This window comes from Archocentrus centrarchus, chromosome 11, assembly GCF_007364275.1.
Source record: "Archocentrus centrarchus isolate MPI-CPG fArcCen1 chromosome 11, fArcCen1, whole genome shotgun sequence".
Lineage (NCBI taxonomy): Eukaryota > Metazoa > Chordata > Actinopteri > Cichliformes > Cichlidae > Archocentrus > Archocentrus centrarchus.
This window is the reverse complement of record NC_044356.1, coordinates 24992574-25009303: the sequence shown is the minus strand read 5'-3', so window position 1 is coordinate 25009303 and position 16730 is coordinate 24992574. Positions and strand designations below refer to the sequence as shown.

The 16730-nt window shown below is 42.0% G+C and overlaps 2 protein-coding genes across 3 annotated transcripts; one reads left to right on the top strand and one right to left on the bottom strand.

The window, feature by feature from the left end:
* The first annotated feature begins 5005 nt into the window (after nt 1-5005).
* Nucleotides 5006-8942, top strand: sync (syncoilin, intermediate filament protein). Of its 2 annotated transcripts, none has more exons than XM_030741584.1 (6): nt 5006-5185; nt 6162-7735; nt 7857-8071; nt 8214-8421; nt 8509-8633; nt 8705-8942. In XM_030741584.1, exons 2-6 carry the CDS (start codon nt 6218-6220, stop codon nt 8751-8753), a joined length of 2115 nt encoding a protein of 704 aa, XP_030597444.1. In that variant the 5' UTR covers nt 5006-5185; nt 6162-6217; the 3' UTR covers nt 8754-8942. The 2 variants fall into 2 exon arrangements, with proteins under 2 accessions (XP_030597444.1, XP_030597446.1); XM_030741586.1 differs by having other exon boundaries at nt 6106-7735.
* Nucleotides 8943-10274: 1332 nt separating this feature from the next.
* On the bottom strand, nt 10275-16400 carry rbbp4 (retinoblastoma binding protein 4). Its single transcript, XM_030740873.1, has 12 exons — nt 16154-16400; nt 15389-15539; nt 15131-15276; nt 14861-15034; nt 14479-14594; nt 13459-13619; nt 13211-13337; nt 12941-13018; nt 11420-11496; nt 11169-11226; nt 10980-11090; nt 10275-10674 (listed from the first exon to the last, which is right to left on the bottom strand). The coding sequence occupies exons 1-12, from the start codon at nt 16167-16169 to the stop codon at nt 10612-10614; spliced, it is 1278 nt and encodes a 425-aa protein (XP_030596733.1). The 5' UTR covers nt 16170-16400; the 3' UTR covers nt 10275-10611.
* Nucleotides 16401-16730: the final 330 nt, after the last annotated feature.

The following is a 16730-nucleotide window of genomic DNA, read 5'->3' as shown; positions in this document are numbered from 1 at the left end:
TGTGCCTGAAAGAGCAAATTTACACTGTAGTGCACAAAATGACAAATTATGCAACTTGATCTGGACAATAAGGGTAAGGCAAATTAGCAACTAGTGACTCATCATGTCATTATTGGCAGTTCCTCATAAACAGCTTCTGTACAAAAGTGTTAACCACATAATGCTCATAAATAAGTTCAGATTACCTCTTCCTAATTACGTGAACCTTTACCCTAACCCCTAACCCTTAGTTTGGGATTATTGTCCGAAAGTCTTGAGTCAAACCTCATTTCTTCATATTTTGCTAGAAAATAGGTGCAGTGATTTATTGAAACATACATGGAAAAACAGTATATAAGGCAGAAAACCCCCCAAAAAACTACTATAGTGCTTAAAGGTTAATATTTAGAAAGACCACCTTTGTTCTTCAACACAGCCTGAACTCTCTGAGGAAGCTTTCTTGTAATTTCTTTAAGTAGTCTTCAGGAATAGTTCTCCACATTTCTTGAAGGACATTCAAAGCTCTTCTTTGGATGTTTCTGCCTTTTGTTCTGTTCTCTGTCAAGATGATCCCACACTGCTTCAATGATGTTGAGGTTCTGGTTCTGGGGAGGCCAATCCATGACTGATAGTGTTCCACTGTATGTTTTTCTACACAGGTATGCTTTTACTGCACTGGCACTGTGTTTGGGATCATTATCATGCTGAAAAATGCCAGTCATGCTTTTTAGATGGTATTGCATGGTGGATAAAAATCTGATGGTACTTTTCTACATTCATAATTCCATTAATTTTGAGAAGATCTCCAGCATCACTGACTGAAATGCAGCCACAAACCATCACAGAGTCTCCCCCATGTTTTACAGATGGCTGTAGACGCTCAACGTTGCACCTCTCTGCTTACCTCCTCTGTAAATACTGATGATGATTTGAACTGAAAATTTTAAATTTGGATTAAACTTTCCATAAAACCTGTTGCCACTTATTTTCAGTCCAGTTCTTGTGTAATTTGGAATACCTCAGCCTTTTTTCCATGTTTCCCTTCCTTAAGAATGGCTTCTTGACAGCCGCCCTTCCACTGAGACTATTCCAGATGAGGCTTCAGTGAACAGTAGCTGGATCAGCTAAAGGGCCAGAATCATCATTCAGTTCCTGTGTCAGGTCTTTGCTGGATTTTTTCCCTGTTTTTAAGGTCATGGCTTTCAGATACTGTTTATCTGCTGTATATAGGTTTTTAGGCCTGCAACAAAAGTTTTCAGCTACTAGCTCTTTGGGAATCACCCTGTTGGTGCAAAAATATTTTATTCCTGTCAAACTGCATTATCTTTGACATTTTTCATAGATTCAACTAAAGAAATGGGAACAAATGATGTGCTTGTGCAACAGGCTGCCAGTAACAAGTGCCTTTTTTATGCTTGAATGATTCAAAGTTCGGTGATAAGTGGCTTAACCAAAAAAAAAAAAAAACTCAAGATATTGCTCAAGATAACTTTAAAAATAAAATTCCAAGAACATCTGGTTCCTTGGAAACAAAATAATAAGAAATAAGGGGAGGTTCAAGACTTTTGCACAGTAGTGTAGATTTATGTTATTTGAATGATCTACTGTTTATCATTGCTTATATGTAGCGCCAATTTCTCAATCTTAACTTTATTTCAACATAAACAAAGAACCCATAAGCGACACTGATATCTCTCTCTCTCTCTCTCTCTCTCTCTCTCTATATATATATATATATATATATATATATATAGGTTTTTCTTTTGTTTTTTTTTTAATTGTCAGACAACAGACAATGCCAACATTTTATTTATTTAGGTCTATTACAAAAAAGCGGTTGATATGTTCACCTGTGAGCACAGGAGTAAGAAAATCTAAATCTCGACTGTGTTTACGCTGCACAGGTGGCCCTCCGGGTCTTATTGCAAGCCAAAAGCTGAACCGCTGACTCCAAATGGCATCAGGGTTCAGAAAATTAAACAGCATGTACTTCAGAAACCCTGGAACCCTGTAATAAAGTTTCCTTTATAACAGAGATGTTTAAGAGGCTAGTTCAGCTTTCCGTTGCTAGAGACGCCTTGCTGCTGTTTGTGAGAAAAATTAAAGAGTGAAAGGAGAGGAGAAACAGAAGAAAGAGGAGGGCACACTGAGAGAATATTCTGGTGAGTTTGGACAGAACTGCAGTTTGGAGCAGACAAGTCCAGCATATGGCCTCTCTCAGTGGGACAGTGGGCTTCCAACCACCACACCCCCTTGAATATTTGGATTCCCCCTTTCCCTACTCTACACCCACGCACACACACACACACTCTCCATCTATACTTGAAGCATTTCTCAGGCAAGCAAAGCGAGGAAGCGACGGAGAGTCACTAAGCCTGTCTCCCGGTGGCTGCGTGGGTGTGCATCATCACAGTGTTAAACAATGTGTTGAAACAGATCAGCCTTGGACATAACGTCATGTAAATTACCACCTCTTTCCTTAAGCTGAGACTTGCCAAAACACTGAAGTTAGATAAACATTACATCTTGCCTTGAGCACAGGGGATGCAACTTTGCAATGGAAACGCTGAATCATGATCTCCAAGGAACGACTGTCACTGTTTTACAGGGTGTTAACGGCACATGAAGTATATTTAGTGGACAGGGTCGAGTAAATACACACCACAGTGGGATGTGCAGTTAATTCATCTTCAACAGTTTGAGTCTAGCTTTTTCTTCTGGCACTCTCTACCGAGTTCAGACACCACTCTATAATGCAGTGCTGGCTGCGACTGAATTTCTGCTGCTAAAGAAGCAAACCTAAAGAACTGCTGGGAGGCTGAAACTGTTTTTTAACCTTAAACATTTTCTATTATGCTCCCCATAGCATTGCAGGAATTAAAATTAAACTGTGACGCCATCTAGTGGTGTCTGGCTGTTATATGTATGCACTCTTTTATAAGTAGCGTGTAATAAAAGGTGTAAAATCTTAAGAAGGCCATAAAATGAATTTTAAATAAATTGTGAAGATGCTAATACAGGAAAGAAAGTCTCTCAAAATGAGTTTAAATAATAGTTTTTGGGGTAAAGACCATAAAACATCTTTGCTGCTTAGGTTACAGTGAAACCTGCTTTTTACTGTCTTTCTCTGCATTGCATCATCTCATTTCTTCTACATCTGCCTCATTTCTTCAGATCATCTGCACCCGCCTCATTCCCTCTCGGTCTGCAACTGCAAAGGAGGAGCAGCACCTGCCCACCAGTCGATTGTTGGGGGTCAGGAGTTTAGATGGAAACCAATCCTCCCCTGGGAAGCAGCCAGAAAAGTGCAGGCAGCTATTTAAAGACTTTTCGATAATGAGATGGCACGGGTGGAATCCTGGAGCCGTGTTCTTTCATCATAAACACATACCCACGCCTCTCAGCAGCCATAATGGAAGCCTCAAGTCTCCCTGATATTAAAGATGTAAAGACTGAGCTTCCTGAGTTTGATGCCCTTGTTTTTACTATACAGCAAAAGAAAATGAGAGCGAATATGACAAAATTATATTGAATAATTCAAGAAAATAAACAAAAATTAAAAGAAAAAACACCTCCAACTTTTAACAAGTGTAAAATGAGACCAAATGTAACTACTCTAGGTTTAGTGTCATTCTTAAAGAGCCACCTTGGCAAGCCCTTTAAGTCTTGTATGAGGTTCTGTTAGTGCCAAAATCATGTTCATATGTGCAGCTGTCCCACTGAGTATGTCTTTTTTTACTCTGAACAGTACTTTAGTTGACAAATAGACCATCTACTGTATGTTGATTACTCACATGATATGACAAAACCTTTGACAGTATAATGGTGGAACCATTGGGCCTGAAAAAAGAAGCCAGTGTGGAAGTGTTTTAAAGTTTCTCCATTATTTTTAAAGGTCACCAGGAGGTCATTTTTCATAGACATGGAAGTCTATGGAAAAATGACCTCTAATGTGAAACAAAGTGTAAACACTTTGCTGGTGAGTTTATGGTCTCAGTGGCTCATTTCAGGTGATACTAAATAAAACATTAGGTGCATTTTGTAAACTTCAGAAAGGAGGACTATCCAGGATATTAGCTACAGAGTGGCAGTTACCAGGGGTGAGGGCTGGGAGATAACACAGGCAGAAAACACTGCCTGTGTTGGGACACCTACCTATAATGTTTTTATGTACAAGGCTGTAAACATGTCTTTTAATGCTGTAAAAGCTGGGCACATTAAAAGTCCTATCATATTGGGAGAGTTAAGCGCTGTATATATCACATCATCCAATATCAGCAGATATAGGATGATGTGGCAGTATTGTCTGAAGGGTGACACCTATGGCCTGGCTCTGTAACACCAAGCATAAATGGATGTGGCATTGCTGGTGGCATGCAAAGTCACCAATGCGGCGTGTATACTGGCACCTTTAGATTGAACCGAACTCTGTACTACGTCGTTTTTTTGTGGCCACTCATGGTCTTTACATGTACTATACAGAGCCGTTCCCTGTCATTCTGCAATGCTATTGCTCACTCAAACATTCATTACACTGTGCCACAGTCAAACTTCAACTGCAGCATGCACGAGCGCTCCCGAGCCAGCACACTTGTGCTGCACTTTGCTCTATGCAGAGGGAAACTGTTATTGTGTGGGGAAAGCCACAGAAAAGAATGGGTTTCAGAGAGCAGCACAGCACATGCTGCTAGGTGAAAGGCCCTTACTGTAAGTCTCTGGCAGTTTTCTGCACTTCAGTGTTGATTTCATTTTACAGACAATTGTTTTGTCAGGTGTGTTTGTTAAAAGAGTTGTGTAACATCTGAAATACAGTCCAGAGTTCAAAGACAAAAGTTTTGTCACATTTTCAGTTGGCATAAAAAGTGCACATGTGAATTTTGCCACAAATGGAACCTCATACTCTTGGGTTGAAACAGCCAGCCTGCTGTGCCTCCTCTTTCTCCCTGCCCAGTGTTTATTAATAAACCTAAACAGACCCAAGGTAGTCATGGTCACGCATAGCAGCACAGTGACTGAGTGAGAGGAGGCTGGGTCAACTGTCTTACCCCCCCGCCTCTCTCAGTTCGTCTGCACTCACTGCTCCCACTCATTCTTTGACACTCGCTTTTCTCGTTTGAACCACAACTCATCGATTTTATTCTCGCTCAGTAGATTCATCATCAGGAAACAGCAGGAAGACAGAGAAAAAGGAATCATATGCTGAGAGGTAAGCTCAGTTATTGGTGATGTTGACATATGATGGTTTATGTTAATTATACATTCATGAACTTTCTGCTGTTGTTTATAATGCAGTTTTGTTTGTGTTTTTTACTCTTGCCGTTGTTTAACTGACAGGAAAAGTTTTGGTGTAAAATGGACATCAAATGCAGGCCAGTGTCTCCGGGTGTTGTGCCTTATGCCAACACCTGTCCTGCAAAAAGACAGCTGCCATATCTTCCGCAGAGCTTTGTTCTGTAAGCAGTCAAAGACGTCAATGAAAGAACAACATTTCTAGCTCCTGAATGTAAATCCACTCAGCATTTCAATTAACTGACCCAGTTCAATATAAACACAAGATTTGCATCTTGAATTTTACTTTTAGATGGTTCTAGCCAAGAAACTGCAACTATCACATGAACCTTGTCTTCGACGCCCTTTCTGGATTGTAACTCTCTGCCTGATGATACGATTGGGTCAATCTGATCAATTTACTCTTGGGGAGTATCTGGATAGTCTTGGCAAACACCTCAAAGGGTAAAATTACAGCTGCATTATTCGGCAGGGGGAGAGTCCAAATGCCTATCCATCGACAGGCACAATGACATGTTATGATAATCTGCTTGCTAATGTAATCTGTGTAATGCCATTTGCTGGAACTTCAGATGAAAGCTGTCTGTGTGTGTTTATATTAATACTGGTTTGGTGTTCATCGAATGCATGCTTGTCTGAGGTGTGTTTTGACCATGGCCAAGCACTGAATTGGTGCCCGTGGCACCTGGCCTAAGGGAACAGCTGTCGGTAGCATACCCTGCTAAACCATGCCTCCACATGCCCACATGTGCTAATGACATCAACATAGCTTACAAGTCTGGCCAAAACATTAACCCGGCCCCTATTGTATCTTGACATGTCATCATTTTAAGCCAGGCCTCATCTACAGCTATAAGCCAGAGATTGCCTAATGTATTCATCTGGCTTAACAGGCCTTTCTGAAGGAGACTTCTTCATCAAAACGGGCAACGAGAATTAAGCCGAACAGATGGATGACCTAGATGATAAGATTTCATCCTCTGGGTTCGAGCCACTCTTCATTAAGGAAGAGGAGGGGGAACCAGAGAGAGCCCTCATGGAACAAGGAGAGTGCAACACAGACCTACATGGCGTCACCTTCACAGGAACGCAGCTAAAGCAATCATCTTTAATAAAGCCATACCTACAGGAGATGGATGACTTACTGAAGAGCTGCGAGGAGCTCACCGGTATTTCCTTTGGTTCTCAATACACTGAAGCAAATCTGACCGAATCCAGTCATGGTCAGGGCAAAGAGGAAGTTACAGTGGAAAAGTACGGAGAAACATGGAAATGCCCCCAAGCTTATCTCTCAACTAGCTACATTGACACACACATAGATGGGACTGGTACAGAAGAAAAGCCTGTGCAAGGCCAGTTGCAAAACATGGGCACTCTATTCAACAGGTGTGGAGTGACATCAGAACGTTCTCACCAGACAGAAATGCCTCTGACCTCAGCAGGTAACAAACTGAGCAAGACCATGGTGGAATATGAAGGCCAGCTGTTAGGGATGCTAGCCATGCTGGAGAGCTGCATGGAAGAAGCTGGCATGGACTTTGAACCCCAAGACTGGGTTACAGATGAAAGCCAAGAATATGTACACATTAACAAGAACCCTCAGCTTTACAGAGGTACAACACTGGTGCCCATTCAGCAAGAGAGGCCATTAAAGATGGAGATCCAGCCAATGCAATTAGATTCCTGGGAAGAAGGTCAGGTTTCCAAGGACAACGGGAACAGAATGACAGCAGGTTCAACAACAAATCGCAGCCAGCAGAAAGATTTGTCTGGCTGTGTTATGATGGGTGGGTTCTCTGTGGAAAGATTAGAAAGGCCAGGTCATCTAAAAACAGATAAGGGGTTCGGATTTTCAGGAACACCAGCAGAAAAGGACCCAGTGTACTGTGAGGGGACAAAGCCTGGACATGTATTTGAAGAACGCATGGAAACAATGGAAGATGCAAGTGAGACTGATGTAAATGTCAGTGAACTACCATCTGAGGAGAGACGTGAACTCAAGACAGACACCTTAGATCTGGGATCTGGCATGAAAGAATTAGGGGCCTTGCAGACTCAGATGGAGGACTGCATAGAAGGGGTACAGCAATTACAGAAGAGGAGGATTGAGCTGCTGGTAGAGGTACTGCAACTGAGAGGGGAAAAGGGCCAAGAGGAGGCAAAAATGGCAAGTGAGGAGGAGGAGACAGAGGAGTGGATTGATAGCAAAGTGGCAGACCTGATGGATGTGCTCAAGAAAGAAGAAGAAGGAAGAAGGGAGGAGAGAAAGAGGGAGATAAAGAGCCTTAGGGAGGAGAGGGCAGAGGAGGAAAGAAGAATGTGGAAGGTGAACCTGGAGCGACAGGGGCTACAAGACGAGCTCAGAAAGCTGAAGAGGAGGCTCTTCGCAATGGCGAGGGACTGCGCCCACAGCCAGGCAGCTCTGAACAACCAGCGCCGTGAGGTGGAGCTGCTAAAGAGAGAAGAGGTAAGAACAAGATTCAAATATCCATCACATTTCTAATCCATCCATCCATCCATCCATCCATCCATCCATCCATCCATCCATCCATCCATCCATCTTCTTACTTTAAATTAATTTCTTCCAGGAGAAGCTGAACTCCCTGATGCTCCAGCTGACAGAAGAGGGCTACCAGCTCAGGTTGGCCCAACAACAACAGCTCTCAGACCTGATTGCAAAGCTTCAGGACCAGAGCTCCAGTCAGACTCCCAACACTGCAGAGGAGCTGACTGAATGTAGGAGGCATTCATGTGGGGACATACAGCAGTATCTGCAGGGTGGACTGAGAGCACTAGAGGACAGGTACAATGACTGTAACTGCTAAAACATGTGTTTATTCCTTCCTTTTGACACTTGAAGACCTTTGATAGTGCCATATTTTTAGCCATAAAAACCCAGTGATTGGCTATAAAATATTTAATATTTCTGTGGTTTGCTTTTCCAGGTATGAGCCAATTTTGCTTGCACTGCTGAAAAGAAGAGAAGCAACAGCTGGTGCACTGGTTAAAGCCAAAGAGCAAGCCCAGGAGCTGAGGGCCCAGCTGAGACCTCTGAGGGAGGAGATAGAAAAACTGAAGCTGCAGAGGGCGTGTTTGGAGGAGAAACTCAAACTAATCCACATGCAAAGAAGAGAAAATGTGGGACAGTACAAGGTAAGCAAGATGACTGAGAGAAGCAAAATAGGGGGAAAAAAGTAGGGTCGGATGACACTAAACACTGATGTTATCCCTGCCTTTCAGGAGACAGTGCACTTCCTGGAGGAGAGCAGCAGAGAGCTGAAGACTGAGTTAAAGATTCAGAAGAGAAAAACTAAAGAGATCAAGGAGTTGAGAGATAGCCTTGCTGAGCAGCTCCTGCTTTGCAGGTAATCCATTCATCAAGTCTGCACCATACTTTCAAACCGTTAAGCCTGTAACTAGGTTTTTTTCTTCACAGAGATGCTATTGAGGACCATAACAAGGGTGATGATGAGGAGAAAACATGACTGTTCTTCATTTAAAAAAAGAGCTTGTGTGGTTTATTAAGCAAACATAGTAAACTCCAAAGGTTTGACAAATGCACTTTATACAAACATGCTGTTACACGACAAAACTGAGATTGACCTTTGTTTTTTAATAGAAGAGTTTGTAAAGATAGACTGCAGCCTGTAGAATGGGTTTTGTTATGAATAAAGGCCTTCTGTTCTTTGTAATCTAAGTGCCACTGATAAGTTCATGTCTGCTGCTAAAGAGCAGAGTGGGTTTCTTGTACTTATAAGGCCAACACGTCTGAAGAACTAAACAGTGGGACACAGACAAGTAGGATGAGTAAGCTCCAGAGACAGGAAAGTACCAAACTGTCACAACACAAAAAGGTCTGAGCAAAGTGTGATGAAGTGTTACCGACTCTTTCACTAAACTGTGTTAAAACGCATGTGCACTTGGCAAGATGATGATCCTTGTGCATGGAAACACGGTTTGCACAGACTTATGGATCCAATGACTGGTTAAAGATGTTTTATTAAATTGAGAACGCTCTCTCTGTACAACTGCAAAACATTAAACACACACATGCTTGAAACTGGAGGTGGGACCACATAATTTAACTAAATACAGACTTACCAAATTTTTTTAGTTTAAAAGGAGGGTGTACTTTCCAGGCCTGAAAAGTAAAACCACCCTTTTTAACGGCCAGCACGGAGTGACACCTCTGATTCTAAAACTTCTGGCTGTATGTGTATGCAATGGCCCTCAACTATGGATACAGAAGCTCGTTTCCACAAGAGGAAAAAAAATGCCATCTGTAACTCAAAACTTTAAGTATCACAAGTTTTTGAGTCAATTAGTCAAAATTTAAAGCTAGCTCTACCAATCAGAACGATCTGTGAAGGTACGTCATTTCCTCGTTACCTGGAAGCAGCAGACGGAAGACATCAGCTGTCCAACAGTTCAACATGAACACATTGATTACCTTTTATGCAGTTAGTCACTAGAAGAGATTCAAAAGTCAAAATCCTGACAATTTGTTCATATTTGCTGTATGCTGGTAGCTCAGATACTACCGCCACCCTGATTTTGAGTGCGCATGTGTTTGCGTCTTCTGCTTCCAGGTAACTAGAAAATGACCTCCTTCACGGGGCTTACTGATTGGCCGAGCCAACTTGAAATTTTGAGTTATGGATAGCAAACAAACAACTACTACTTCTTTCAGGTCATACTGATTCAAAACATCAAGCTCATTATTGTCATTATAAGAGTAAGAAACGAGGAGTGCCCAGGGAATCTTCAGACTAACACCTGTCAATCACAGGCATGCTTCACCCCTGCTCATCACGCTCAGTTTAAATACTTAAGCCTTTCTTACATTATCTGTGGTCCAGAAGAATTAGGTAGACTGAAGCAATAAGATTTTAGTTACATGTTAGTCTTCAAAACAACCTCTGCAACAAAGTCACATTTCTGTGCACTGTGTTCAATGCTGGCTAGCATTTTACTTAAATAACATTGTTACCATGACTATAACCACCTTAGATTGTATAATAACACTTTATTGGGGGAAAAAAAAGCATTGTTTAAAATACAGCAATGTACACGGAAGAGACAGTCGGATTACAAAAATATAGATTATATATAAGTGCACTGGGAAAAAAAAAAAAAACCAAATAGGGTGAAATTCTTCAGGCAGCAAGTTACTAAAACGAGTCACTTTCAGTGTTCCAAAACAAAGCAGCTACACTCAAATACTCTCTTTCTAGTATTTAGTCATCTGCAGCACACAGTGTCCCCTCTGGAGGCAGAGCAGGATGGCAGAAGCAGCTGCATTTTGATGAGGCTGTACGTGAATGCACACAGCAGGGGGAGGTGTTACACGGTGGCTTCACTTTCCGTTGTATTCTCAGGTTCTTCATCATTGTAGATGTTCTCAGCCTAGAAGGAGAAATCAGTATCAGTCATTCAGCATCAGGCCATACTCTGTGACTTAAGACATATTTAAAAATCAGAAGCAACTCTTTAATATAACCAGAAAAAAACTGAACTGTGGGGCTAGCAGAGCCAACTGCTAGCTTTCCTGACACTTATTACAGTACAGTCTTACAGGAAGCGCACTACTAGCAGATGGAACACACACACACACCTCTAAAGGGAACAGTACCTGAAACCAGTCATTTCCCAAGGGGAAAAATTCCTTGTAGAACAATATGGTACAAGGTAGAGCTCCGCAGCTGCCTTACCATTTGCCACACTTGCATGATGTTGTCCTCAGACACAGAACAGATGACCCAAGGTTCATTGGGGTTCCAGGAGAAGTCAGAAATCTTGGCTGTATGTCCTCCATGGATAAACTAGTGGAGAGATGAGAAGCCACATTTTGGTAAACATCAATGAAAGATGGTGACATTTCCGCAGCATTCGAGTCTCACCAGTAGCTCAGGCGGGCCGTCCTCTGCATCTTCTGGAGACTGCTCCTCTCCAATTTTACTGCACAAGGAGACATGACAGTTAAACTTTGTACCAATGCTACAGTACACTGTGCCACATGTTTCAATGGTCAACCGAGCCTTCCAAGTCATCTGTTTTTAAGAAGGCATATTTCAAATTACTGTACTGACTGCACTATGGGTGTAATGGTACATTATTGCTACAGCGGGGGGGTGGGATGGGGTGGGTGTACCTGAGATCCCAGACGTTGAGGCGGCGGTCAGTTCCACTGGATGCTAATATGGTTTCATTATGAGGTGACCACTGAACCTTAAACAAAGAGAATTTAAAGCAGTTGAAGGTGAAAAGGAACGCACACATTCAACAGTAAAAGGCTGGTCATTAAGAATTTGTCATGAATGTGAATCTCTTGAGTTGCCGTTTCACTTCTTTGGAATTATGACAACTCTGACAAATCAGCAATATCGCCTGGCAATTTAAGCTGTCACAACTTCCTGTTGTCTTTAAATCCAAGCTGAATTTGTTCTAAAAACAGCTGCTGACACTTCTCGATGGCTGCAAAGCATTGGACACCGACTGAAGAGGCCGCCTGCCGCTACTATGACTAAAAGGGATGTACAGTAGGATTTTTTTAAGTACCTAATGGGTTGCATCTGTTTTTTGTTTTTTTTTTAAAACAGAATTTGCAATAATTATTACAACAGATTAAATGCCATTAGTGTGACTAACTTCTCATTTAATTGCCGTTACTGTAATTACACTCTGATTTACCATTTTGATTTAGGTGGAAGAAAACTGCCAACATCTGAATGATCACCCAGCAGATTAATAATAAGCAAAAAGGGAGAATTTTATTTCAAATGCCTCCTGAGGAACGCCCATTCGTAGAGTCCAAGGATGTTCACTTCAGGGCTGCAGTGATTCATCATGTAATTCAAATAACTAGATTACAAAAAAAATCCTTGATGCAAATTCTTTTGCTTCAATGCTTCGATTAATCCTCTGCTCTGCAGCGCTCAGTTAACACCATGTAAGCGCCAGTGTTTGACCCATATTTGTGACTAAAATTGCAATAGAAACATATTTTTAATTCACAGATTTGCTCCTAAAAGTTTTACAAGATTAAGGCCAAGCAGCCCCTGCTTTTCTCAACAAGACGACTGATAACACAGCAGCAAAGATGATGCTGTCATAGTTTAATGTGGACACAGTCAACAGCAAAGAAGTCGAGCCCTTACCAAGACGCTGCGCTAACGTTTTCTAGCATCCACAACAGCAGTGTTTCTTACTGTAATCAAGATTAAAACCTTTACAGCCAGCAGGAGTCCTTAATCAAACCACCTGTTTGTCCAACAAGCTCAAAGGTGAAGAAAAGCATCTTTTCAGTGGCTCCCGCCCACCACTGTTTATTTCGCAGAGCAAAAAAAAAACAAAAAAAAAAAAACTAAAATAAAGCTACAGAAGCTCAAATAAAGGATATGTATGCAGATAAACTGCTAACTTAGTTTGTTATTTAATTTTGGTAGCCAGCTGCAGGGTAAAGGCAGCAGTCCCATTTTCCCTTGCAGTGATACCTGCAGCCTGCAAGGGTGAGTCTAAAGAGAGCCATGAGGTGTACTACATTAGGTTTATTTCTTTAATATCATAATTTTGCAGATTCAGATTAATATAAAATAAACAAAATGAGACCACTGCACCACCGGCTACTTTCCTTATTTCAGTAAAATTTGATTCATGAAAATAAATGTCTTACCTGGAAGATCTCATCCTTGTGTGACTCGAAGGAATGCAGCTTTAGCTTCAGGTTTCTCAGGTCCCAGAGAGCCACAGTCTGTGGGCGGAAGACGTATTACAACATGCCTGCTAAATTTTCCTGATCTCTGTGATAACGCCACAGTAACAAAACTGTAACGATATCATCAGAATTATTCAGTCAACAGTTACAAAATGCACAGTTTCAGAGTTCAAAGCCCTGCTGTTAATTAAACAGTAACAGTTAAGACGCGGTGGAGTATTGTATCACCTTGTCTGCTGAGCCGGTGGCAAGGATGAATTCACTGTAAGGGTTAAATGACAAACAGTTGACCTCTGCTGTGTGGGCATCTACTGCATGGCTGGCTTTGGAGGTATTGTTTGAACGAGTGTCCCAGCTAAAGAGAAAAGAGGCAGGTTGATGGTCATCCTTTTGCACCATTTGAAAAACAACACATGGTGACGGTGTGTCTATTCTTCTTCTGGCCCTTGTATTTGACCAAGCACTCAGAGTCTTACATCATAAGCATCTGATCATCTGCTACAGAACCAAAGAGTGACTCGTGAAGCAGGTGCCAGGAGACGTCTTCCACCACAGCAGTATGACCAGTGAAGATTGTCTTTGCATCTACTATCTTGCCCTCTTTTGGCACGGCACTGATGTCCCAGAGACATATGGTCTAAGATACAGAAAACATGGGAGATACAAAAACCACGTTAACACACTGGACTTTGCTTCTCTCATTAGCTGGCAGCAGAAATGCTAGTTTGATAAACTAACTGTTGGGGCTGGGCTGAGTGACAGAGTGACAGTGCATCAATGAGAGAATCAGAATCAGAATACTTTATTGATCCCAAAGGGAAATTACTATTGTTACAGCTGCAACCGTTTCATTTAAACGAGTAAACCTAAAACACAATAACATACACTAAAGGCATAAAAGTATAAAGACTAAAGAGAGGTGGATGATGTGATGCATTTTTCATGCCTACCATACAAGCCTATGAGGGCATCTTTATATCTGGGGTTGCTTGTACAGGCTGAGGTTCAGCAATGTTATGTGCCCCAAAAATGATGTCAGCTGAGTATAGCGAGTATAAGCATTAATGTTCCAATAAGGCTCAAATTGTGAAAGAGTGGTTCAGGGGCCACGAGACATAATTTTCACACACAGATTGGCCACCGCAGAGCCCACTGACGTGTGCCGGAGAAGAGTTTACTCAGCGGTCTGACTCTCCCATCATTAATACAAGATCTTGATGAAAAATGTATTCAACTCTGGATGGAAATGTTGTGAGACTACATACACTTATCAAATGGATGCAACAGTGAATGCACGCCATCATCAAAGCTAAAGGTGGTCTGACAAAATATTATATTTTTTATTAGAGTATTGGAAATCATACTGTCAGGGTACCCTATTATCTCATAACATTCCACTAGAAATATTTGCCACTAAAAACGACTGATGTACTTTAACTCCCAAAAATACTGAAAAATATTTGTCATTTCCTAATGAAACAAGAACTTTCTCTTACATGATCATCTGACGCACTAAGGAGGCAGCCTGACAGGTTTGCATTCCAGGACAGACCGTAGCCTTCTTTCTGGTGGCCTCTGAGACGCAGATCAGGGCGACACTCTCCTGAAGCATCTGTGGACAGCATGATAAACTGACTGTCAATTCACAGACACCATAAGAGAGAAAGTTAGTTTTTCTTTTGACTAGTGATGCTTCAATATAATTGCCCAAATGAGTGAGCAGAGGTGTTATGGCCGCCAGGTGGTGGCACTTGCTCAATTTTGATCAGTTTTAATACCTGCCGGCATTTGAAAAAGCTACTAACCATAATCTATTTTTTCCCAATGTACTCAAAAACATGCTATCTTTAGCAGTGTATTGTACTTTGACTGATGTACCTGGCTTTGAGGGATGCTTGGTGTAATCAAACACAAGCACATCTGAGGTGGGGGTCTTAGTGGCAATGATGCACGGATTCTGGGGCATATAGCGGGCACGGTTCACTTCTCCTTCATGATTGATCTTGATCTCAATCTCGATCTTGCCGCTGACTGAGCCAAAGCCTCCAAACTCTTCAGGGAAATACAAAGAAATATGTTTGTATGCTACAGATATATACATTATTAAGTTAATGCATCATTATGCATTTTTTTTCAGTATTTCCCCACCTCCTTTTTCACTGTCATATTGTGAGGCGTCAAACTGGGCATCATCATTGGGCAGCTGCACACTAGCAATAACCAGGTGATTCTGCTCATCAGAAGTGTGAGTGCCCAAAACAAGGCGGTGAACACTGTAGTCCTTCCCCTCTGGCCTGGAAGGGGAAAAAAAAACAAAAAACGGTTTAATCATTAATGCCACTTTCCTGCATGTTCCCAAGAAGCAAAATGAGAAATACTACTGGCCAAATGTGTAAATCACTCCACCTTGAGACATCGGGTAGCCACTGAGCAGTGAGGCTGGGCCACTCTAAGGCATGGGTCATAACCAGGTCATATAAAAAGGGGGTGTTTTTCTTCCAGATCTTATACTCTTCATTGATGACCCTCTCCTCCACTGCATCGTCAAAAGCACCAGCTAGACGACAAAGTGGTGACAGAACCAGGGGTTATAATTGGACACACAGCAATACTGCACTTTTTATTTAGTTAAAAACACCCGTCAGGTACGTCTACAGCTTTCACCAGCTAAGGTTGTCAGGTTAATATTAGGGAAGCTACCAGTTTGGCGTCCATCCATCCACATCAACAACTTTTAAATGTTAGGGTTTGCAGACGACAAATTTCGCATTTATATTATTTGATTATTAACCTGACAGCCCTCAGTGTGTAGCGGGATGGATCAGTGTTTTGAGAATCTTCTCATTGTTCGTGCCCCTTGGTACAGCGTTAGCATAACCATAAAACAACCGAATTTCGGCGGAAGTCTCTTCTTCACCTCTGCCCTCGCTTGCTATTCGTACACAAAACAGAACCCCAGTGGGTGAGAAACAGTGCTTAAACAAGATCCGACCTTTGAATCCGGTGTATTACCCTTCACACACTTATATTTTACCCGCTTCTACTGACTGTTACAGAGTAACACAAGAGCCACAGGCAGCTTGCGTTAAGCTAACCAGGCAACAAGCTGAGACGCGTCAAATAGCTTCGTTTCTTATTGCGTACTGAGTAGATCTTAATAAAATACTCTACCTTCTTTGTCTGCCATTGTGTGGTTCTCACGTTGCTGACAGAATACTCAAACCTACGGTTTCTTCAAGCTGTAGAACCCAATGAGCCCCGTAGAAACTAGCCCTCCGGTGTGCCTGCAGAACCCACTACAGGCACAACGATAGGCTAACAACTAGCTAACTAGCAGCCGACTCTCACAGATATGGGTGCATTCGCGCGCTCAGTACGAGCGAGACGGGCGTCTTTTCACCAATCACAGCGCAGCACCTGTGCGCGTGGTGAGCGCAGACTGCGATGGTGACCAGCAGGGGGCAGCTGTAGCTAACGTGATCGCTCCCAACAGCGCCACAAATGTGCTATATCAATAACGGTCGGCTTATCTTTCACGTCCCAAACCATACACAATGGATAGGAATACTGAGAGAAAAAAAATTGTTTTCAGCGTTAGTGTAGCACATTGTTACAATTTGGAGGTTATGAAGGTAAAAAACACAGGTGCTTATTTTATCTCTTGGTGCATTTTGATTGTCAGAAGCACATCACTCCTTATTATGCTATATCAAGCTATAGGGAAAAATCTTAAAATCTGACCAATATT